Source organism: Pipistrellus hanaki, assembly GCF_964339955.1.
Source record: "Pipistrellus hanaki genome assembly, chromosome: 12".
Taxonomy (NCBI): Eukaryota; Metazoa; Chordata; class Mammalia; order Chiroptera; family Vespertilionidae; genus Pipistrellus; species Pipistrellus hanaki.
In genome coordinates this window covers 10904733-10930631 of record NC_140514.1, presented here as the reverse complement: position 1 = coordinate 10930631, position 25899 = coordinate 10904733, and the positions used below count along the sequence as shown (strand labels likewise).

At 41.3% G+C, this 25899-nt stretch overlaps 1 protein-coding gene across 9 annotated transcripts in view; it reads left to right on the top strand.

Annotated features, from left to right (window-relative positions):
• Positions 1 to 25899, top strand: part of LTBP1 (latent transforming growth factor beta binding protein 1) — a 300379-nt gene that overhangs the window by 216884 nt on the left and 57596 nt on the right. For all 9 annotated transcript variants that reach the window (XM_084900645.1, XM_084900647.1, XM_084900643.1 and 6 more), the window contains 6 exons: positions 2108 to 2227; positions 12618 to 12740; positions 16120 to 16242; positions 17675 to 17797; positions 19908 to 20030; positions 25391 to 25516. In XM_084900645.1, coding sequence (XP_084756771.1) covers positions 2108 to 2227; positions 12618 to 12740; positions 16120 to 16242; positions 17675 to 17797; positions 19908 to 20030; positions 25391 to 25516 — 738 coding nt within the window. The remainder of the gene's footprint in view (positions 1 to 2107; positions 2228 to 12617; positions 12741 to 16119; positions 16243 to 17674; positions 17798 to 19907; positions 20031 to 25390; positions 25517 to 25899) is intronic.

Here is a 25899-nt window from a genome sequence, read left to right as displayed (position 1 = left end):
GTGTGTGTGTGTGTGTAGGTATTTGATAAGCACTTACGTGCAAAGCAGCACTCCCCAAGGAGGTCCAATATGGATCGTTATGTTCTACGTACAGTCTCAGAATGAGAAGAATAGACATTGAAATGATAACTAGCATCAGGATGGAAAGTGGAAAGGAGTAGAAAGAAATGTTGCAAGTCCACAGGAGACTTTTCGGTAATAGTTAATGTATGCAGATTATTTAACAGAAATATTACCAGAGTTCCCCATGTAAAAAAAAAAACAAAAACCATATAATTCTCTCCCTATGAAAAGGCTCGAGAAGAAGAAGGAGCCAAAGAACATGGCTGTTTTCTAATTTTGTCATGGACCCGAACCAAAGGTCCCCGGGCTCCTGGCTCACGGAAGGTTTTCTCAGCTGTCCCTGACAAGGCTGCTTTCAAACAGGGCCTGTCTCCAAGGAGCCCATTGTAGTTTACAGACATTATCTCATGCATCCTTACTTTGTTCCGCTAAGATAGTCCCCGTCAGGTGGTCCCTCGTTCGTAGATGAGGGGACCAGAGAGCAGGCGAGGGCAGCAGGAAACTCAGGGATGTTTCTGGTGTTGCTCAGCATGGCATCTTCTTATTTATCGGTCCAGCCTACCTCAGTGACCTTCTCTGACTTAGGATTTGTAGTTCGGTTTAAAAAAACATCCCATCCAGAGGATAATGTCATGCTGTTTGGAAAGTGAAACTGGCAAGCATCATCTTTTTATAGTCCCAGAACATCTGACCTAACAAGAAGTCCCAGAACATCTGACCTAAAAAAAAAAACACCCACAAAAAAACAAAAAACCACACACACACACACACACACACACACACACACACACACATAAAACCACTGTGTGTCATTGTCTATTGGCAAGAATTTTTCACCGATAGGAAAAATAATTACAGTGCTGGCCTGGTGTTGATTCTGTTACTATTGTCTTTAACTCTTTTACTTGAAGCATTTTTTTTTTTTTTTTTTTTTTACTCATAACCAGGATTATGCAATGAGAGGTCATTTGAAAAAATTTACCAGAAGACGTCAAATACCCGTGCCTGTTCTGTGTATCCATCACATTTTTTTTTTTTTAATTTTTCAGTCCTGAGATATGTCTATAGTTCAAGTATGATTAGAGGTCTTATATACATTTTATATTGAGACACTTAAACATTAAATCCACTCACAGAGATTCAGAAAATCCAACTCCAGGAAAACAATTACTTTAAATATATCCTACTTTCTTCCCCCATTTTGTTTAATTATTCTTAAAAATGCCCCAAGCTATTGGAGTCAATATCTCTGTCACAGTCCCAACCATATTTTAGGTGTTTGTCCCCGTCACATGGAAGAGAACAATGATCAGTAACTTCAGTTAGCTGTGAATGTGAAAAGAAAGGTGTATTTTTACCAGAAAATACTACCATTTGATCTTACCACCATGTTTGATGGGAAATCTTGAAAGTATGTGATGAGTTCCTTCTCTTCTAGTGTGTTTTCCCCCCCTACTTCCAGGGAATTCCTAGCATATGAAAGGTTTTAAATTATCCAACCTGGAATGTTTTTGGGTCATGAGGCCAAAGTGAGAATTTCCCCAGAGCGTCAAGTGTCTGTAGAGCTGACTTGTAGGTAGGTGGGGCAAAAGTAGGTGTACGGTTGGGAGTATTTGAAACACAGAGTTTATTCTTGTGTGCGTTATGGTATCATTTTCCACATGGAAAACTGTAAGCCTGCTTTTGCCCCACCCTGTATGGCTTCCTCCTGCTCATCCCTATTCTCTGTTTTTTTTTTTTCTGGCAAACAGCACACTTGGTTTGGTGTCCAGAAAGTTGCCCGGGAGAAGTTGCGAGCTCCTACACTAGGGAGCTCGGGCCCTGCCAGTTGGAGAATTGGGTCCAACGACTTCCTGGGAATGTGTGTAAATATTTCGGTCAAAGTGTACTTGGCCATGCATTAGCGCTGTGAGTTTATAGACCTTGTGTCACTTAGCTGGTTGTTTTCCCTACCAAATAGTATATGCATTTCCCCCTTTGTCACAAAAGTGTTTGCTGAAGTATCCCGATAAAATGTCTGTGACCTACCTTTTTGATTTTTCAGATATTGATGAGTGTTTGAGTCCAAGTACTTGTCCAGATGAGCAGTGTGTGAATTCTCCTGGATCTTACCAGTGTGTTCCCTGCACGGAAGGATTCCGAGGCTGGAATGGGCAATGTATCGGTAGGTACCACAGAGTTCTTATCATATAGTTTTACTAGAAGGCCAATGCATGAAGATTCATGCAAGAATGGGCTTTTCTTTCCCTGGCTGCTGGCACTGCCTTTCTGCTCCAGCCCTGGAGCCACCGCTTTCTACTCCAGCCCGGCTCTGGTCCAGCCTTCCCATGCTACCCAGAGGCCCTGAGTGGCTGGGGCAGTGCAGAACGCCTGCATTGTCACCATGGCAATGACACAAGTGTTCCCCCTCCCATCCCTCTGCTGGGCTCCTGTGTATGCAAATTAACCCATCATCTTTGTTGGGTTAATTTGCATACTCACTTCTGATTGGCTGGTGGGTGTCATGAAGGTACGGTCAATTTGCATCTTTCTCTTTTATTAGTGTAGATTTCATCTGTCTGGCCTGTTTCCCGACAGAGTAGTGTAATACCAAATGAGCCCTGTTTCAAAATAAAATATAAATAACTACACACACACATACACATATGGAATGTAACAAAATATTATTCTAAGGCAACTTCAAAGAAAAGTTCTAAGTAAGTTTTAACCATAGAGAAAATAAGGAAGTGAGTTGGCATGAGAAATGTGGGATTTTTGCATGCAACAAATAATTCTGGTGGAAACACATTGTTACCTGATGTGTTAAATAACCAGAACTAAATAAAATAATCACCACAGGGAGAACGGTAGAAAGCAAAATACTTAAAAAGTGAGAAAAGGCATATGAAGAAGCTGTCAGAGACCACAAAGAATTAGGAAACGTACAAACACAAACTTGCAGCGGAAATAGCAGACGCAGAAAGGGAAATCTTGATTGATTTCTCAATGTCCCTTTTACAATACATTTATTCATTTAAGTATTTAATAAATAGTGCCTGCATCAGGCGCCAAGGGAGATCTGATACACTTGCTTCGGTTCTAATTACACGTGCTCTCCCTAACGGTCTCCTTTCATGGCTTTCCTTGGTGTTTCTGTCTACCATATGGTCTTTTCCTAAAAAATTGAACTCTTTTGCACTCCATGCCAAACTCTGGACTTTTCTTTCATTCATTCCTTCTATCCTCTCTTTCACAAATGCTGGACAACTTACTCTCTATGCTCAGAGTTGTACTGAGTGCCAGGGTACATCAGGGGTCCAAAAAGAAGGGTGCTTTTTTCATGGAACTTCCTATCCGGTGGGGGAGATGGGTACCCACCCAGATAGCTCATAAATCAGTGCCAGTGCACAGCTGATACAAGTGCTAGGAAGGGATGGTTCTGCGACGCTCTAGGAGCCTGTGCTACAATGAGTTGCCTCTAGGAAAATCCTTGAGTTAATCTTTAATTGGGGAAGGCGATGGGAGGGAGAAGATTTTGGACAAAGGAAGCAGCATATGCCTGGGGCTTGTAGAAAGAGGCGGTCATGTTCCAGCAGCTGAGTGGACAGTGTGGCTGAAGGACAGAAATCAAGGAAAGATTTGCTGCAAGTTGAGGAGTAGAACACGCCAGACCTTCTGGGTCTGTTAAAAATGTTGGCCTACTCCTGCAATTCTGGGAAGACACTTAGGTACTTTGGAGAGTGTGGTGTAGGTAGGCCTGGCAAAAACACTCTCCATTTCAAAGCTTTGGACTCAGCACCAGGCAGCATGAGCCGCACCTGGTGCAGGTGGCCCCAAACCCTAAGCCTCATGCCCATCCCAAGAGTGTCTGTCATTGGAACTGTGAGATGTTGATCTTTGGGGAGAAGAAAAGATTTTTTTCATTAATTGCTTATTTGATAATATTTTGTAGTCTGTGTTGGTCAGAAAGTGCATTTGGTTTTAATTTTCCCATCTGGCATACATTTTATAGTTGTCTATGAAGGTTCCATTCATGCTCTCATTTCCACATCCTGATGGATATTATAACCCGAGAGCAGATCCTGAACTTTACCTTACATAGCTAAGTGGTGATATAAACACAGCCCTGATTCATGAATTTGCTAATGGAATGCGACTTACCAAATTGGCAAGTGATTGCTCTTCAATATAAATGCATTTATCTATGTTGGGTAGTAATAATAATAAATGACTTCTCATACCTAGATGTATACAATCAATCTAATTGTGACCACTTTGCTCCAGTGGTAGTGACAGAAACACGGCACCTCATTTAAAAGTAATTTCACTTTGCCAGCCAGGTTAGTAGAATCATATGCAGACACGTTAAGTCACTGTGCTACTCAGCCAAAGTCACACACTTTGTTTTAAGGAATAGCTTTCATTTTTGCATTCTGGAGGTCATGCATCTCCTATTAAAAGTAGGCAGCATATTTTTCCTTCTGTTCTGGGTCAAATGTTGGGCTCTTTGTCATCTATAGATTAAGCTTCTCTGTGGTATAATTGCAGTTCCATCCATTGCTCAGCTGGACTTGTGCTCATTCTAAAGTCCTCATGAGGGCTTTTGCAGATGATATCAAAATGGATTTTCCATCATGACTTTTTTTTATGGCAGTAGACCTTTCAAATGTTGAAAAGATGAGTGTGACAGAAAGCAGAAAGATATTGCAATAAACATTTCTGTTCATGTTGAGCCAATGAATGGATTGGATTTTTCTGCTAAACTCTGACAGTGCTCAGGAATACCCAGCCACTCCTCTTTGTCTCTGTTCCTTTATGGAGTTTAATTCTCACCTTTGTACTTGTGAGACTCCAAAATACTTTCCAGAAGGTGTAGTCCTTACTTAATCTTACCTTTGCGTTGAGCTCATGGGTAACACAACTTGATCTATATGTATTCGTTCATTTAACAATTGAGTGCCTGCTATGAGCCAGGTATTTCTGTAGACGTTGGGGATGGAGAGTGAACAACATAAATTCCCTCCTCGCATTGCACTTCTGCTCTAGAGCCACTGTGCTTACAGATAAGTGAGCCAGCAATGAGAAGTAGATGGTGTGTCAGGGATGATGAGTGCCATGAAGGGAAGGAAAGCAGCATAAGAGAGAAGAGCGAGAGTTACAGTTTCTGGGGTAGTCAGAGATCAGTCATTTACAAGGTGTTCTTCATTAACCATTTGCTTTTGTCTCTACCAGTTATTTGTGAGTAGTGGCATTTTATATCCTGCTAGTTCAGATAATTTGGGATACATTGATGAGACTTTTATTGTCCAAATCTTAATGTATGAAAACAGTAAAAAGTTACCAGATCCCGCTGTTTGAAGAAAAGCTCTACACTTGGCATTTGCGGGTGATCACCTGTAGAAATAATTACTACCTCACAGGACTGTTCTGTGCCATATGTCTTGTAGCCTCCTTCTTCCACTATCCTCCATTCACTCACTCACTCACTCACTCATATTTTAAAATTGTGTGATTACACTTGTGCAGTGTTGTACAAAATAGTACCTTTATTTGACATTATGCTTGGTGTTTGCTTTTTTTTTTTGGTACTCTGTCCATCTTTATTCTGATGTGACTCATTTTTATTTGAAATGGTTTAATTGGGAATTAAGAATTGCTTTTTTGACCCTTGTAGTCTGCAGGGATTTGATGCCAGTTACACTTTCTGATTCTTTCACTAGCTAAACAGTAGACCTGCAGAAACCATTGGTGGTCTGTTTGTCTTCAGGCCATGTACACCGGGTCTTACTGATTGATGCTTCTCCTTGATTGATGAATTAGGACAGAAATTTTTTTGGGGCAGAAACAGGTAAACATCAGCAGGTGTTGTCACAGGGACACATTTTTTCCTAGTGCCCAGGGCATGTAGTCCTTCATTCTCAATAGTTTATTGTCTACTCTCAAAATGTCTGCCCCTCAATATTTTCTGGCAACTCTTGTTGGCACCTCTGTTAATGTATAATAGCATCTTCTTTCAAGCTGTGGATTTTGGTCCTCTCTTGAGAGCCACTTTCCTCATTCAACACTGTATTCCTTGGACCTCACATTCAGCCTGGAGTTGTTGCCCATTTGATCCCCGCCTATAATGACTATTTCAACACCTTTAGTTCTGTCTACTTCCAACTGGCTGCTCCAACCAGGACTTTTCTTGAGGAGAGCCAGCCTGACAGGTACTCAATGTATAGGTTTCTCTTGACTCCTGGAGAACTAGCCTGATTCCAACCCAACTAGATTATTTCCCCCAAAAAAATTCTCTAATATTTCATTGTTGAAAGGTACTTGCCAGTCACATTTCCGTGAATTTAGGCAGATTTGGAACCATGTGACCACTCTGAAGCTTAGTTTTAATATCTGTAAAACAGGAATTGAAATACTTTCTTCATAGGGTTTATTGTCAGAATTAAGTGAGCCATATAAAGAGCTTAGTAAGGTGTTTGACATAAAGAAGGACTCAGTCAGTGTTAGAATTCTTCTTTCCCCAACTCCAGTACCCTCCTTTTTTTCTTCCTTGTCCTGAAATACATACAAGATGGCAGCTGAGTTTACCATCTACCTGTTGTGGACATTATAAAATGTCAACATTCGACTTACTCCTAAATCATTATATGCTAAAGGAATCTCTAATCAGTCAGGAAGTTGTTATTGAGCACCTATTTGTCTGCCAGGTGCCAGAGAAGATTTGAAATTGTAAAAAAGCAAAATAAAACTGAATGTGGTTACCTGGGGCTGGCGGGGGGAAGGGATTTTCAAACTTGAAACTCTTTGTAAGTACTTTCTGGAGACCTAATGCACAGCATGGTGATTGCAGACAGCAGCACCACATTATAAAATTCAGAGAGACTAGATCTTAATTGTTATAGAGGTGTTAGCTAATGCTACTATTTCACAACATGTAAGGTATCAACACATCACTTAAACTTATACAATGTTATATGTTAATTACAACTCAATAAAAAAAAAACAACACAAAAATACTTTTATGAAGGAAACATGCCTGTGTGAGAATAACAACAAAAGCACCTCGCTTTATGTAGTTCACAAAGGGCTTTGACTTTGTGGCTTCATTTGTTTCTCCTGGCAATCACCCCTGTAGTACAGATAGAGAAACTGACTCCCAAATAGGTTAATAGGCCTGCTCAAGGTCAGAGGTAAGAAGTGGCAGGGCTAGGACCCGATCCCAGGCCCTCTTTCTCCAAAAACAATCTTTGTGTTTTGTTCTACACAGTATCTCCTGTCCCTCTCATGAGCACTCAAGAAAACTCAAGAACAAAACAACATCATTAACATAATAAGGAAAGGAGAGTTCATAGAAAGGAGACATCCGTGTGGGCTGGAGTTGTCCCTTGCTCGATGTAACAGTAATAGCTGGGGGATGCTAGAGTTGGGGATGTCAGACCTGTCCCGTAGATAGCCCAGTTGAGTTTTGCTGAAAGACACATGTGTTTTTGGGAAGGTAACGCGAGAAGCCAGTGGTTTGGAGGGATTAGTGGAATTGATCTTCTCAGGCTATCCTTGGCTTTTTACGTGGGATGTGCATAGCCTTGGCTGGTTTCCAGTTCTGAAAAGCAGTGATGCGGCTTCGAGGACCATACATTTTTGTAGACAGCTCTGCTACTGCATTACTTGGTCATAACTGACAGCAGCCCTGAGTCCCTGAGGACTGACTGTACCGTAAGTGCTCTTGAGGTTATTGGATCACACTGGCCTACCCAGCGTCTGTCTCTCATTTGTCAAGTATGCGTTTTTGTCCAGTATGTTCTCTTATCATCTTTAGTATAAAAGACTGTGTGTGAAGAATAGTTCAGGGATCATTGAAGTAATAGCATGTTTGGGGCAAGGAGTAATCCTAGCCTTTTATGTAGCTATAGTGATAGAATGTTTCCACCCTCCCAACCTCCCCCCCATATCAAATATGCCCACTCATGAAGTCCACATTGGTCACTTAGGAATTAAATGAGGCTGAATGGATTCTGAAAAATGCCTGGTTCACTCTGTGGACAAGTTCACCTCCTTGAAAGTATAGGAAGTAATGCAGGCCAATGGTTGCTGGAACCAGTCCTGACCCACCCCAAGGAGCTAAGTGAAGTGGCAGGGCTGCGGAGGCGGGGGAGGCGAGGTGAGGGGTGTTCAGCTCAGCCTTGGGCTGACTGGTGTAAAATCAGCCACTGGAAACCCTTTGCGACTTTAAAAGTCAGGCCCACCAGGTAGTGTGGTGTGTTCCCAGGATATTAGCAAGGGAAATCTCAGAAGAGTGCCTAACTCAGATGAAGTACAATACATCCCAAGGCAGAGAGAGAATTGCAGGTGGGATTGCTGGCCAGCTGGGAACCATCTTTGTGACATGGTTGAGGGTGGAAAGTTGCCAGAGAGCTGTAGAGAGATTAATGTCCTCATTTCCCCCTAAAGAGGAAAGAAGGTGGAGTCAGGAGCTAATGACCCATGAACTTCAAATTGATCTTGACAAAGAACTGTAGACTCGAGGATTCAGGTGATGAGGTGAAGCACTTTTAAATGAGAGTGATGATCATAAGAACCAGCCAGGGTTCAGTCAGGGCAAACCATGCCAGACTGTCTTGAGTGCTGCTTCCGGGAGAGTGATTAGAGAAGAGTAGGTTGGGAGCTGCTCCAGGCGTGGCATTTCTGGTTTCAACACGCCATTTGTTACAGTCTGTCAGGGGATTATAGATGAGAGGGATCCTTGGGGTTGGGCCATAGAATAGTGAGAAGAATTCATAAACTTTTGAACTATCATATCTACTAAGTGCTGGTGTCATAAATGCTGACAACTTCCTTACTGCGGGAGGTTTTCATTCATTCATTGAATGGCAAATGCCAAATTTTGTCCCAAAAGCCCATTGGTAATTCTTTCTGGAAGCCACTTTTTTGGTGGACACAGTGTTTTTCATGATAAACTTCCCTTTTGAACTCATAATGTATATGCAGTGTAAGAATTTGGGTAATGTGGCTCTTTTATAAGACCGTATTCTTAGAGTTAGGTGAGTTTTGATCTCCATTATAGTAGATGTTACCATCTCCCTCTGTGGTAGGGGGTAAAGGGCTGTGAGTGATGGGTGCTGAGATGGTCAGGGACCACCTTGTTTCCCAAGGATTGTGGGGACCAGCCCTTCTGTCCATGCCGCTCTAGACCCCAGAGTCTGTGTCCTTGACGGAACTGAAGAACACTGGGAACCTCTAAGGATTTGTAAAGTAGAGGAACAACCATTGGTTAGATCTGTGTTGTAGAAAGGTTATTCTGGCTGTAGGTTGGGTAACGTTAGGAGAGGGCAAGACCGGAAATAGAGAAATAAAAGGCCGTGGTAGTGATACATGTGGGAGAGAATGCTAGAATAGGAAGGAAAAGGAAATGAGCATATTTGAGAGATATTTGGAAAGGTAGGATTGATAGGACTTGGTAATAAGTGTAAGAAATCTAGAAAGGATGATGTCCATGTTTCTGACGTGGGTAGTTGAGTGGGTAGTGGCACCGTGTACTGTCATGGGAGACAGCATAAAGAGGAGGCAGTGGGGAAGGTCAGTTTGGGCTGCGAAGACTCAGAGGTGCCTGTAGGACCTCAGGTGGAGCTGTCTCGTAGACTGATCCTGCTAGATGTAGGGATCTGCAGTTTCGGGAAGAGGTCTGGGCTAAAGATATAACACTGAGTTTATTTTACATCCACCAAGTGAGGCCCCCTCTAGATACATGTCTTCTCGACAGAGATTCTTTTTTAATTGAGGTACAATTGACATATAATGTTACATTAGTTTCATATGTATGTCATCATGATTCAATATTTGTTTACATTGCAAAATGCTCACCACAGTAAATCTAGCTAACGTGTTACTGTACATAGTTACAAATTCTTTTCCTTTTTTCCCCCTTCTGCTAAGTTACTTTTATTAGTAAGATCTACTCTCTTTACAGTTTTCAAATACACAATTCAGTACTTCTAACTCTGTCACCATACTGTGGATGACATATCCAGGACCTACTTATTTTATTTATTTTTAAAATATATTCTTATTGATTTCAGAGGGAAAGGGAGAAGGAAAGATAGAAACATCAATGATGAGAAAGAATCATTGATCAGCTGCCTCCTGCATACCCCCTACTGGGGATCAAGTCCGCAGCCCAGGCATGTGCCTTTGACCAGAATTGAACCATGGACCCTTCAGTTCGCAGGCCAATGCTCTCTCCACCAAGCCAAACTAGCTAGGGCTGACTCTGCTTATTTTATAGCTGGAAGTTTGTACCTTTTGACCCCATGTAGAGGTACTTTTATAATATTTTACTATATAGTTATTTCCCCAAGGGCATGAGCTCCATAAGTCCAAATACTCATTGAATCCAAACCTCTCTGTCTCCATGTGAATGATTGACTTGCAAGGATTCTAGCTCCATGCAATTATGTCTGTAATAAGTGAAGAATAAACACATCAGAATGCCCTAGGCATTTCAAGGCATCCTGCTTCATAGTTAATCATGGTAGTCACCTGACAAAGTAGAGCGTTTATAAAGACGTCATGAATAGTCATCGGCAATGCCTGTTCACTTACTTTAGAGAAATACGGTCTTGAACTGATTTTGCTATTACGTTCTCCAGCCCTGTTAAGTCACATTCCCTGGTGCATGAATAATGAGAGAGAGAGAGCCATACATTTTTCAGCTTGTTACCATTTTCTCAAGCAAACCAGATGCTACAGTTGACACTTTCTCGCTGCTGTCAGGAACGGCCATGCTTAGTGTCAAGGCTCATTCTGTCCCGTTGTTTACTTTGGCTGCAGGGCTTGGCTTCTTCCAAGCCATTTGTCTGCCGTGTGAACAAAGGTGGATTCCCACACAGGTGGGACGGACGGATGGGCGGACGGACAGACAGAAGGACGGAGCGTGTGTCAGCCTGGAGGTGTGGTTCTTGCTGTGAAGAGCCGGTTCACCATGGTCGGTGGTTGTGTGAGAGTGGGCACAGCCACCTGAGCAGTGCCAATGGCGTGGCTGTTGTCTGTAGGCATGTGGAACCCGCCTGTGCACACAGACTCCCCTTTCCTTACTGTATTTTGCTAGCACTTTATTTCTCAGCTCTACTGTAAGAAAGGTAGATTACAGCTTGAATGAAATGTGGGGCAAAGGAATGCACTCTGAATTCTGGATTGCTGACCGGAAATGAGATCTCTGTGGTCGATGTGTCCGTGACTCTCTTGTCTGTTAACATTAAGAACATTAAAGGCGTAGAAAGCTGTTATGCCTTCGCAGTGAGGATGGTCAAGGGAAGTGGGTGAAGTCAGGAGCCTTTTCCTCCTTATTGTCTGTTTGCCTTAGCGTTAAGATTCACTGATTCAGAGACGGACTGCTTTACAATTAAGCCTGAATTGCGATGCTGTCTGTGTGTGTGTGTGTGTGTGTGTGTGTGTGTGTGTGTACACTGCTAGCACTTTGGGCTGTGTTTTTCCTCTCAGGTTTTGGTTATTTATGCCACATTATGTCTTCCCACTACAACCTACAGTGGACTTACCCTGGGGCATTCAAATGGGGCTCAGAACTCCAATTTTTCTTTTTTTAATTAATAATGTTCTCAGGAGCTTAATGAATGCATTATTTCATTGAATGAAATCAGTGGACACTTAGATGAGTATTTTTGCAAATAATAAAAACCAACATAAACATAAACATCTCTCTCTGTTCCTATCACCAGACTTAACTCTGCCCACGACAGAAACTTACCGTCAGAAGGGCGTGCTTCGGGGTTAACATTGACTGGATTCCAATCTCAGAGCCGCCACGTTCTACCTGTGTGGCCTGGGCAGCCTATTGGGTGTCTCTAAGTCATGGTTCCTTCCTCTCTGGACAGTGGATAGCTGAGTTTTGTTAGGATTAAATGAGATAATATAGGTAAAGCCTTTAGCGCCTGCGTCCAGTAAGTGCTTGATAAAGATTAGCTGTTACTGCCTCTTTAGCCTACAACGTACCTTCTGACTGCCCCAATGGCCTTACATTTGTCCCCGAACTGTTTTTATGATGCTGGTTTTATTAGAGTTTTTTTCACCTAGTCTCCTTTTTCTTGAGGTTTCGCTGGGGCCCCCCATCCTATGTTTTGCTCCTGTGAGTCCTCACCTCTTTCTGAGCTCAGTTCTCCAAGTAGAGCTAGATGCCTCTTTGATTCCTTGAAGCATGTTCGTTTGTAGGGGATGTTGCTCCAAACCACTCTCTCTCCTGCTCCCCTGTCTTCCATTGAATTTATTCATACAGCATGTGTGGTTGCTCTTGTCAGTTACTTTGTAGGAAGTAAATTAAGGCATAGCACCATCATGTAAGCAGCTCACACCAGAGCTTTTTTTCCTTGTGAGGGTTCATTTGAAAGTTTATCTTAAAGGTCTTTTGAAGAGCCCCTTATTTTTTTTCTTCTTATTTTTTTTTGAAGAGCCCCTTATTAAAGTTTAACCAAATTCAACTTTCTTCATGTGTTATTTCTCTTTCCTTTGGTCTGCTTTTGTTTGTTTGTTTGTTTTGTCATTTCCCTTCCCGATGTGCACCGTTCTTCAAGATGTGGATGAGTGCCTGGAGCCGAAGGTCTGCACAAATGGGACTTGCTCCAACCTGGAAGGCTCCTACATGTGTTCGTGTCACAAGGGCTACACTCCGACCCCAGACCACAAGCACTGCAAGGGTAAGTACTGTCATCACCTCTCTGTTTTGCTTGAACTTCCATTAAGAATATATACTGAGTGGGTTATGATCTCTGAACGCATAATAATCTGGCCACTCAGTGTGTGTGTGTGTGTGTGTGTGTGTGTGTGTGTGTGTGTGTGAGGCTGGTGCATGAATTCATGCATGGATTGCGGTCAGGCCAGCCTCACCAGGGGAAGGGGACATGGGCAGTTGGTCAGCCTGCCTGCTAGTGGAACTCCTGGTGGAGGGGACAGTTTGCATATTAGCCTTTTATTATATAGGATATACACTGAGTGGCCAGATTATTATACATTCAGAGATCATAATAATCTGGCCACTCAGTGTATTAGAGTATAACTATCCTTAGAAAGGGACCCACATCTCCTGTGGTTTATTTTCACTGAGCTACTCAGACCATAGCTATGTACACAAAGGAAGACAGTGTATTTTTACAGAGCATCTGTAAACCATAGATCTGTTTATTTAAGTTTTTCTGTTTCTATAAATAATATGTACAGTTGCACAACTCTGTGAATATACAAAAACATTGAATTGTATACTTTAAATAGGTGAATTGCATGGTATGTGAATTATATCTCATTGAAATTGCTACTAAAAAAACCCCACAAAAAACATACCCAAGATGTGGGTTTGATCCCCAGTCGGGGCATGTACAGGAGGTAACCGATTGATGTTTTTCTCCCACATCAATGTTTCTCTCTCTCTCTGTTTCCCTCTCCCTCTCCTGCTTTCTCTCCCCCTTTCTCTCTCTCTCAAATCAATAAAACGTATTCTTGGGTGAGGATTTTTTTTAAAGTCCCTATCTTTTATTAGAAACCTATATATGCACTGTTTTCCTTACTCATCAATCAAAAACCTTTTCTTTTTATAATAATAAATTACATAACATCCTTTTTCTTTAATTATTTCATAATCTTTCCCAAACCACATCTGCTCTCAGATGTCAAATTCTTCCCAGATCATAAATCTCTCCCTTTTCCGTCAGTGCAGCAAAGCTGCTAATCTCACCTTGTGGATGGTCCTAAATATTGTCTTTGTCTTCACCTCACTAAATAAACTGACAGCCTTTATCTGGTTATAAATACATTACCTAATGTGTGAATTTATTTCCGCTTTATTCTTTGTATCTCTTTGCATCTGTACAGTTTAGCACTATATATCCTAAACTTATAAATAACTAGAGATAGTTGGAGTTGCCATAGGGATATGTGCGAAATTATTAATTATCTTTCACAGAGAATCATACTTTATTTTCGTCACTTGGCACAAAAGAGAGATGACCTTTGTCCTGCACACCTGTTCTTTAGGAAGCTTTCTTTTATTGTAGGAATTTTGTCCCTTCTTGGAAACGAAAAATGCCTTTTGATCTGTAGAACTAAACAGCCTCTATTCCCCTTGGTTATTTTAAAGACCCAGCGGACACCTGATTCAAGATAACTGGGTTGCCTCAAGTTACTCCAAATGTGTATGTCATTACTTCTAATGGATTACTCCTGACAGTCTTCCCAGTAGAGGAACTTGTGTAAGATGTCTGGCTTACCCTGCCAGTTCTTGGAGCCGAGGGTCTGTTCCCGTGGCAGACCTCGGCACATGAGAATACTTAATTTGTCATCTACTTGGAGAAACTCAAAAAGAGTCCAAGGCACTAAAAATGTTGTCAGGCATTACATGAGATCCAACACGCGACAGGAGCGGTTGTTGGTCTCTTCATACTGAGAGACCTCCAGTATTTTACAGAATGTGCTGACAGAAAATACCGTGGAGGCTGTTCTTTGCTGTCGGCCACTTCTAAAACTAATAGACTGAAGAGTGTTGGAAAGGTATAGAATAATTCTTCAAATGAAATTCAGCTCACTTATTTAATTTCTCCCTTGGTAGTCAACAGTTGGCAGGCAGGACTTATGTATAAATAAAAGGGATCAATAACACAGTAAGTCAAACAGAAGTTTGTAGTACCCTTATTTCTACATAAAATTAAATGGGGGGGGGGGAACCCACAAATTCCTGAACAACAGTTAGATTCATAGTTTATGTGAGTTTTTTTTTTTTTAAGGAAACTTCTGATAACTCGAGACTTTGCTTTTATCAGGATAAAATCAAAAGGTTAATGCCTCCCTGGAGGTTAAGAAATGCATCTTTGCTCAGAAAACAGGTAATTGTCCATAGTACTTAGGGGGAAGGACGGATCTCTTGGGGAAAAATTTTAGAGGCATTCTAAGCAGGATATTTTTGGAAGAAAGCAATAGTCAGACATTGATTGCCAGGGCTTGGTTTCCTTAAAAGAAATCAAGCCATTTAATCAAGGCATTTAAAAAATTCTCGCCACTTTCTCTTTTGATAATCCAGCAGCTATCAATCAATATACCACCATCATTTCACGTGGCTTTCCTGGTTTCTTTTAAATTAAGTTCTGTGGTTAGAGTGTTGGTCTGAGCACCAAAGGGTGTCAGGTTTGATTCTGGGTCGGACACATTCCTGGGTTGCAGGTTGATCCCTGGTAATCAATCAACGAGTCACTCTTCTCTCATATCAATGCTCCTCTCTCTCTCTTCCTCTCTCTCTCTCTCTCTCTCTCTCTCTCTCTCTCTCTCTCTCTCTCTCTCTCTCACGCGCGCGCTCTCTCGCGCTCTCGCTCTTGCTCTCACTCTCCCTCTCTCTTCATCTTTCCTTCTCTCCCCCTCTCTTCTTCCTTTCCCCCAAATAAATAAATAAGTTCAGTATCTTTTAACACAATTGTTTGATATTTTACTTTTTCAGCTTCTTCTAAATACAGGAGAAATGTTTATTTCTCCCCATTTCTGCCTTCAATATGGTTTTGTTTTTACAATTCTTTGTAGAGTCTTAATTCAGCCTTCTTTCCTGAAATTTCTACATGCTGACAGTTGTCACTGTTTTGTGCTTGAGGTTCTGTTTTCAACTCTCAAATATTTCATCTGTATTTCTGCTGTAGCCCAAGTATGGTGGAGAGATGGCAAAGGGTTTCAGGTTATATTAAAAGTAGCTTTAACTTGCTCATGACTTTATTGTCTATTTGTAACTTTTCCCATTCCATAGTTTAGCTGCTGAGGTTGATATGAGGAACATTAGTGAGCTGAATCACACTAAAATTTAGAGGGTATCCTATAGGAAGTATTACTATTTTTGTAATATTAGCCCCAGAATGTGCTGTAGAGAACATTCCATTTTCCTTTCTCTTTATCATAGGAAATTTTTGTGATTGGGGGTCATGCCCGGAAGGGCGCGCCCGGGAATGGAGTGCCCTGTGGGCAGTGACTTAGTTTCGTCTCAGAGTTGAGCGAGATGGATCTTCTAGATATGCCCTCATGTCAAACCATGCTCATTATTTGTGATTACAGATATTGATGAATGTCAGCAAGGGAATCTCTGCATACACGGGCAGTGCAAAAACACCGAGGGGTCCTTCCGGTGTACCTGCGGGCAGGGCTACCAGCTGTCAGCAGCGAAAGACCAGTGTGAAGGTAGGCTAGTGGCAACGTGAGCTTCTGTGGTTTTAGCCCGAGACCCCTGCCTGAAAAAGGTACCCTGGGGAAACTGAGGCACAGCGTCGATGATGGCTTCCTAGAGACAGGAAGCAAGAAACTTACACTCACGTCAGGAAGGTCAATGAAACAGGATGGAAAAATATTTAAATTTGAAAAATAGGTAATTAGTGATCAAGGGGTGGGGCATTCGTATTAGTAAGAAAAATGACTGTACTCTGTATGCTTTACTACAGAACATGAATTCGGTTGAATTCATTTGAAAGTCGTGCACACTAGGAATCCTGCAATTAGAAGGTCATTATATCAGTCTGGTATGCGCTATGGAATGTTAATGATCTTAACTTTTATCTGTACTCGGCTTTATAAAATTTTTCCTTTAAAAAAAAAATCACTGAAGAAGACTTTTCAACAAGACTGCCATAGTGTCCCCTTCTACTCAGAGATCGAGTTTGTGAAATATGTCCTGTTCCTACAGGTGATAGTGAGGAGTTTGGACCTCACTAGGTTTGACCTTAGACTTAAAAGAAATTTAATTGAACTCAATACAGAAAATCACTTTCAGGTAGTAAATGAATCTGTGGTTCTCGTTTCCAATAAAATCTCATTTACAGTAATAGGGAGTGGCCTGCAGTGTGCAACTCTCTAGACCAGGGGTCAGCAAACGTGGCTTACGAGCCACATGCAGCTCTTTGGCCCCTTGAGTGTGGCTTTTCCACAAAATACCACGGCCCGGGCGAGTCTTATTTTGAAGAAGTGGCATTAGAAGAAGTTTAAGTTTAAAAAATTTGGCTCTCAAAAGAAATTTCAATCGTGGTACTGTTGCTGTTTGGCTCTGTGGACTAATGAGTTTGCCGACCACTGCCCTAGACTATCACAGAGTGTCATAGTTGAAGCTGTAAAAGAAAGCTAAGATGTTTAGTAAAGGCTTATAAACTCCAGTAACATATTTACCAGGCACCAGTGAACAGTGGGATTCATATGTATAGGCTTGTTTAAAATTGTAAATTGACCTGGATTTCTCCCTATTGGAAGATAAATAGCCTTTTACTAGAGGAGTGTTTCATTTACATAACGAAAAATCAAATCTAAGTTCATTATTAGCCACCTAATTTATAGACTAGTACTTTCTTTGCATGGATGATTGAAAGTATCTTGTAATATGTTTTTTTTAATTGATTCCAGAAAGGAAGGAAGAGGGAGAGATAGAAACATCAATGATGAAAGAGATAATCAATTGTCTGCCCCTTACTGGGGATCGGGCCCACAGCCTGCGCGTGTGCCCTGACTGGGAATCGAATGGTGATCTGCTGGTTCATAGGCTGATGCTCAACCACTAGCCACAGTAGCCAGGATAAAAGTATTTTTAAAGCATCCCTTCTGCAGGTTCTTTTCCCTCCCCTGCTCACAGATATTGACGAATGCCAGCACCGGCATCTCTGCACCAATGGGCAGTGCAGGAATACGGAGGGCTCCTTCCGCTGTGTGTGTGACCAGGGCTACAGAGCATCCGCCCTTGGGGACCACTGTGAAGGTGAGGACTGCTCCTGATGGTAATGTTCTAATGTTCTTCCAGGCCTGACGACGGCCGTGAAAAGTTGTAATCAACTATTGAAAACCAGGCAAAGGGTCAAACACGTGACAAGTCAATTTAATAAACTTTGTAGGAAAGAGTGTGTTTGGGCAACTCTACCATATGGGTAAATGTTCATGATCCAACAGAGTGCTGTTTCAAGGTGGGAGAGGCACCCTTGTTCGAGGGAGCCAGCCAGGGGAACCTGTTGTGAAGTTAGTGCCATGGCACATGCTAGGACCTGAACCCCCCTGCCCTGATCCTGGCCTGGCCAACAGGTTGACCAAGCCATGGATTAAGTTTTGGGTAATCATGGGTCTCATCCAAGGGCATGTACCTTTCTTTGGGCTGTTATAAGGTATAACCACTTTTCAGAAGTTCAGGATATTTTTTTCTAAAAACATCCATTGCGTGAAAAGCCAAACAAAAACTGGTTAGCCAACTTCCTCATCATTATTAATATATATGATTATATTCTGTTCCATGAGAAAGCTTCTTTTGGAATATATTATCAATTCTTTTTTTTTTTTTTTTTTTTTTTCATCAAGTCAGGGCTCGTTTTCCCACTGTTCTAGATTATAAATAGGACTGGAGTCCATCCAGCTAAGTCAGAGCTCCCTCTGAAACTCTATTAGTGCTCCCGCCTGATAATTCCCATCCCGCACTGCTTCCAACCCTCCCAGTGTATTTAGCTATAATTGACTGAGCTGTGATGGTTTGCATGCCGCTCACAGCTGCGGGAAGAAGAGCCATCCTTCTTGTTGGCTTTTATATTTACATGTGTAGTTTTTCTTTACCACACTCAGCAGCCACTTTCTACTAACCTGATGGGGTTAGCTCTGTGGACCTGGTTATTGGAGGTCCAGATGTCCCAACCTTTAAAGGCTCTGCCTCCGACTTGTTCCCCTCTCAGGCACAGGGTCTGCCTCCATGTCTATCTCAGCACCTTCCCCAGCCCTCACTGGGGTTCCTCCCTTCTAATCCCTTACAAAGCCCAAGACAAAGATTCCTGATTTACTCTGACTTCCTGTGGCCGCTCGGTTACAAAATAGTCATCAGCTGGGTGTCCTTCAGGGTTACGGTCTTCACTGATTGGTCAGCGGCAGGGCAGAGGGTCATTAGTCATCACAGCTGGCCCTGACGGCAGCCATAGTGTCTCCTGGTCTTGCTGCTCTTGCTGCTTTTCTGGTCCTGGAGCTGAAACACAACTGAGCCCTAGATACTATCTCTAGTTTGACCAAACAAATGCTTTGTCTTTATGGACCAAATTTAAAAAAAAAAAAAATGGTGGGAAGAAGTGATTTCTGTCCTTGTCAGAATCATTTATTTTATACATTGGTTCAACAATATTCATTGTAAGCACAGAATATAGAGCAATGAACCAAAAGGACAAAAGTTCCTACCCTCATGGAGTTTACATCTATTGAGGGAGATAACAGTAGATGATAGGTAGGTAAAATGCCCTCTTTTGATCTTGACTTCTCTAAATTCACATGACACCTGAATTTGTTGCTATTCTTTTGTTAAATAATTACATTTTTGACAATCTTTATGTTAAGTTATTTTGGACTTCTAAGACAATTTAATGTTTCATGTGCTTATTACTACAAATTTTTTTTTGAACAGTCCTTTCTCATTAGGGGCAGGGACCATGCCAGATACTTTTAAATTTTTCCTGTAATGCATAATACAGCATCATGTAAAAATAGATGCTTAAGATATTCTTAATAGTATGTATTTAAGGAATGCTTTTTATTCTCTGTCATCACCGAGAATATAGCCAAGTAAATTACTCTTTGTTACAGCATTTTGACTTTTCCCCTTCCAATTAATTTCATTTGATGTTAAAACATCAGATTCTATATTATTCAAAGTTAAATTTTTTAAAAAATGTTTTATTTTTTAAAAAACTCTTGAAGTTAAAAAGCTTGTCACTCATTTCAAACCATGTGTTATGAGTGATGTAAAAAATATACATGTACGTGATTTTTCTGTGTAAATGTAAGGGGAAATACCTACTTGCTTAAGCTATAATTTATTTAATCTTTAAAATTCTTAAATTGATTTGCAGATATCAATGAATGCTTGGAAGACAATAGCGTTTGCCAGGGAGGAGACTGCATCAACACCAAAGGGTCCTACGATTGTACTTGTCCAGATGGCTTCCAGCTAAATGGCAATAAAAGATGCCAAGGTACTGCTCTCCTCCTCTTCCTCATCATTTCCACAGTCCTTCCATTCTCTGTGCTTCCTGACTGTGATCTGGGGTTGTACCACTTGCTTTATATGTAAATGGGCTTTTCTAGTTTGTATTGTTAAAATACCTTTCTTGGGTTGGCATCGAGTAGGAAGTCCTCTTTTGCAAGGCACCTTGTTATTAACGAAAGGCCTATGTTTTAGAACTGTGTCCTCACTCTGCATGCTGTTAGCAACTGCTGAGGTCACCTGCAATCTGTTGTGTTTTTTCCTGGGTCAATCTTAGAACTTGATTCTAAATTACCTTTCTAGTTTCTCTATATCCTTGGTGGGCATATTTCACTTTGTCACATAGCTTATATTTATCTTTTTCCTTATCTCTGTTTTTATCCAGTATCCAGCGTTTTCTCTTCCTAAAAAAAAAAATCTCATTAATAATTTGATCAAGTCCAGCTGGTATGGCTCAGTGGTTGAGCATAGATCCATGAACCAAGAGGTCCCTGGTTCGATTCCTTGTCAGGGCTCATGCCCAAGTTGCGAACTCGATCCTCAGTAAGGCAGCCAAGTCAATGATTTTCTCTCATCATTGATGTTTCTATCTCTTTCTCCCTCTCCCTTCCTCTGAAATCAATAAAAATATCTCTTAAGATATAATTTGATCAAAATTATGAAGGACAGGATTTTATCTTATTTTTCAAAGTGCTATCATATGTAATGTTCTAAACAACAGTACAGTGGACTAATAAGAACACAGCACTAATTACAACAATAGCTTTAATATCTACTGTATGCTGAGTACCTCATTTAATTCTTACAAAATCTGAGGTAGGTTTTCTTACATTCGTTTTGTGCATAAATAAGTGATGCTCAGAGAATTGAATTAGTGTGCTTCTCTCAAGTAAATGGTAGAGCTTTGAACCCAATATCTCCTCTCATTACTCTTGGCTCTGCTGCCATACCAGTTATTATTGCATTTACAGCAGAAAGAAAGATGTGAGATTCAGTGTTTTTCTCCATGTCACGCATTGGGGCATGATTGATGCTGGGATGAAAAATTAGATCATTTAGATCCCGTGTCCCAACATCTTCAGCTCTACCTGTCTGCCCCACAAGTTTTCCATTGATCCTTAGAGAGTAAGGAGAGAGGGAGAGAGAGATAGAGAGAGAAAAAAATCGACATAAGAGGAACACATTGATTGGTTGCCTCCTGTACATGTCCCCACTAGGGCTAAGGATCAAACTTGCAACTGAGGCACGTGCCCTTGACAGGGATTCGAACCCACCATCCTGCATTGCACAGGCTGACACTCTAACCACATGAGCCAGGGCAAATTATAGTATTCTTGAAAGGGAAGATGGTATAATCTTTAAGATGTGGTACTGGAATAATATTATACCCTATATTCGTATTATACACCCAGCTGTATGTCACTGAGATACCAAAAATATGAGCCTTGTCTCAAGATCTTTTACAATTAATTGCCTTACTAATCCCAAGACTTAAATACACTGCTATTTACATCATTTAATATCAGACACTTGCCATCATGATTTAATAAAATGAATTGAAGTTTTCCAGTATTTACAAAGCAGAATTTAAATGTACTTGGATTTAATGCAGTAGAGAAGGAACATTTGAATAACAAATCTGTGTGAAATTATCCACTTTGGGACTTTCACATCTTAACAAAATGAATCTTGATTTGCATAAAAATGCCAAGAAATGCCTGGAAACAAACAAAAACAATCTGAAACCTGTTTTAAATACAGATTTTCTTTTTTCGGTTGAAAAGTAATATTTTCTGTTATCTTTCATCACAATTTTTTTTATACCAGATAGAAGCAAAACCAAGTCTTTGCATAAATGGACCATGATTTGATATTGCAAATTTTATTATTACACAGCTGGAGTTAAATCATGAGGAACTAATTTAGTCATTTATTAATTGCACTACTATCAAATTTATTTGTCATTTGATATCAACTCTCAAACATCTGACTGCTTCAAACATATGATGCTTTATTAACTATCATTATTAAGTTGACTTCATTCTCCGTCACCTTGGTGATTCCTGCACTCCAGAATGAATTAACATGTCAGCTTAAAAAAACTGAAATCCAAATGAATGAAAAGTATTCCTGAAGCCGGTATTAATATCTTTTAAATATTATCATCTGTGAATCTGCTCTGTCACCCACTGTCTCCTATCAGAGGCTGTTTATGATCAGAGGCGTGTACACTCACTTTGTGTTGAATTATCTTTTTTTTTTTTTGCTATGTTTTTGGAGGCAACTTTGTGGTCTTTCACTCTGCTTGAAGTTAGTAGCCTATTTCTGTCTAACCTATGATCATGTCACCATTCTGTAGGTGGGCGTCGATTTCAATTTGTTTTAATGCTGAAAATGTAATAACAATGTGTATTAGGCATAAACGTTAAACCTTACCTAACAGTGCGAAGAAAGTTCTGTCTCAACAAGTCACTTTTCAAGTGAAAGTGTATTTAAGATTCTCTTCCCCCGGCAAAATTAATGATGATATACAGGCAGCATGGAAACTCCATGTTAATCAACTCTTGAGGAATGTGGCAGCATACATTTTGAGATTCAGAACACACTTCAGTTTCACGTTTTGACTTACACGTGCCAAATTGCGAATTTCTGTGGAATCTCAGACCCGGGAAAGAAACACAAATATAGCCTGGCTTTCGGCTGAGTTACTAGCAGCAGAGCTTAGAAATGGCTCAGTCAGTACAGCCCAAATTGAACGCATATGTTTCTCTAGTTCCAGATAGTCGTGTTGTTCTTTCTTAGTGGTTTCCTGGAAAAAAAAAAGTCTGGGAATCCATTTTCAGTTCCTGTCATCAAACTTTTTATACAATTATTTGTTAATCATTGACTGCTCTTGAAGCATGGACTTGATGCACATCATTCCCTCTGGGAAGTTGCAAAGCAGGCAGCTTTTAAAAGGCCACCTTGAGGAACTGGATGCACTAAGGAGGTGGTCTCAACCGCGAGGGCATGACCTTGGGCTTGACCTCTAGACCAGTGGGACGTTTTGCGCAGGTAGAGATGACTCGAGGCAGCAGGTTGGAAAGAAAGAATGGAGCTTAAGGCTAAAGAGAAGATCAGAGATCAAAAAAGATTGCCAATCAGTAGTTAGAGACTTTTATAATAGAAGTGAAAAAAAATGTTTTTCAGTGTGCAAAATTGAGAAATAGTTAAGTAGAAAATGAGTCATTCCTCTCCCTTCAAACGTCTTGAAATCAGTGACAATAACAAGCATGGGAGGATTATTAAAAAAAATGAGTAATTGCTGCTTGTTTTTTTTTTACTTTTTAAAAAAAATATTTTATTGATTTTTTTACAAAGAGGAAGAGAGAGGGATAGAGAGTTAGAAACATCGATGAGAGAGAATCATTGATCAGCTGCCTCTTGCACAGCCCCCACTGGGGATGTGCCCGCAACGAAGGTACATGCCCTTGACCAGAATGGAACCTGGGACCCTTCAGTCCGCAGGCCGAAGCTCTATCCACTGAGCCAAACTGGTTTCAGCATTTTTTTATTTTTTTATTTTTTTTACTTTTATTTAGCAATGGACAGGCCAACTAGTCTGAATTATATGGCAGATGGTAGGATCCATTGTTCAGGATTACTAGATCCTGGATACAGGGGGAAGGATGGCTTTTTTGAGAAAGGGAACAGCAGGGTTGGTGGCTAAGCATGTGCTAGAGGTTTCTAGGAAGATCTCGTGCTTTCCTGTTACCCATGTGTGTCCTTGCCTCCCCTGTTATATGGTGAGCTTCATAATGTCAAGGGTTCCATCCTATTTAACCTTCTCACAGGCAGCATTCAGGAAATGTTTTTCATTGAACTAAAAATAGACTCCTCCTACCAGGAAGTGGCGAGGACCTCACTAGTAAGAAAGGATGGCCTTGGACACTTTAGAACAGCAAGAGAATCACCTTAGGAGGACTACTTGCCTGGATGGTGCCAAGGACCTGTGATAGTTTTTAGGATCCCCGCCCCTTAATTAAGTGAACTAGCCAGTTGCTGTTCAGTTGATAGAGTATGGACATGACCAAGATGTTAAAATAGACACACATTCATGATACACTGTTAATGTGCTGTATGAGAAGCCGGGGACTCAGTTAAAACATGTAGTCTCGTTAAGGAGCAATCAGTGTAGTGAAGGACATGGATAGGGAGGGGATGAGGGGGTGTGGGGAGAGATTAACCTTAACCAGGAAACCTCTTATATGCATGGACACAGACAATAGTGTGGTGAATGCCTGGGAGGGGTGGGTGCAGGGTAGAGGGGGTCAATAGAGGGAAAAAGGGGGGGCGGGGAGACATCTGTAATTCTTTCAACAATAAAGATAAATTAAAAAAACAAAACAACACAGTGCAAATAGGCAGTTTTCTGTGTTAATACCATTGTGAACAAATGAACCATTCTCCAGGATTCCTTATGTTGTCAGTTTAACCTGTGCAGTTAGAACTGGCTTGAAAGAGCATCATACTTCTGCCAAACTCTTCATGCTTTATCACTGTTCAAGAGAGCATCATGGCTCTGGCTACAGGGAGCAGTAGCACTGTTCATTGGAGACCGGCAGAGTGTAAGGTGGTCAACACAAGTTTAACTACAGCATGATTTGCTCACATGTCATCACTGTAGCAGCTATCCCTCTTTGACCTTTAGATGTGTGTTAGCCACTGCACTAAGCAGTGGACCCTCATTCACCCATTTCAACACCACCAAGCTGTGCAAATAATTGCAACTTCCTAGTCTAAACCACCTTCTTTTTCATGTATTTTCATTCTTTTGTCCATCTTCAAGGAAATAAAGATGGGAGCCTATTTTATGTATATTGTCAGCAGACATTTGTGAAGCGCCATTTAAGAACCAAATGCAATAAGAAGTTCACATCCTGGGGACTGGCAGGCATGGATGTTACAAGGCTGCCACTGAGTCGTATGCTCGGCAGTGGGAGTGGGCAGAGGAGCACACGGCTTTCTCACCGACGAAGAATATTCCACAGAGGAGCTGTCGATTCTATGAGCCTGTTCCTCAGGTCTAAAATGAGGCTGGCTTTGGGTTGAACCTACAAAATTGCTTTTTTTTTGGGGGGGGAGGTAGGTCAGAAATGATGGAACTTTGGCCTCAACTTAAATAGTTTCACGACATTTCTACTTTGTCTTGTGGGTCTGGTATTTGTACAAAGGGTGTGATTGTGCCACACAAGAAGTGGCCAACCATTTGGTAATAGATTTCTCTACTGTACATATGGTATTATAGGGGGGGAAAAAACAAAACACCATGCAGTTTTCAAGGGTTTGGAACTCTCTTTTCAATCCCAGACATTAATGAGTGCGAACAGCCCGGACTCTGTGGCCACCGCGGAGAGTGTCTGAACACGGATGGCTCTTTTCACTGCGTCTGCGAACAGGGCTTCACAATCTCTGCGGATGGCCGGACGTGTGAAGGTAAGACGAACATGAGACATTCTGTTGTGAACGGCGTGATAAAGCACCAAGGACGCTGCTTCCTATGAAACAGGAAGAGATGGTCCCAGGCATCAGGGTGACTCCTCCCAGGAATCCTCCCTCCGGGCTGCTGGGATTTACAGGGGATAACCTAGGGTTACGTCGGGGAAAATACTCACGGATGACTTCACTGCTGGTCCTGCATTAATGAGTCAACATGCGCAGGAGATGATGATTTAGGTGCATGTGGGGGACCCAGAGGAGAACTGGCAACCCCGGGGTGTAACCTGACACGGTGCCTGTTTGGATTATGCTCCATACAGATCATCTCCGTCCTTCTGTTTATAAAAACAATGTCTTGCTTGATTTCTCTGCACCGCTGC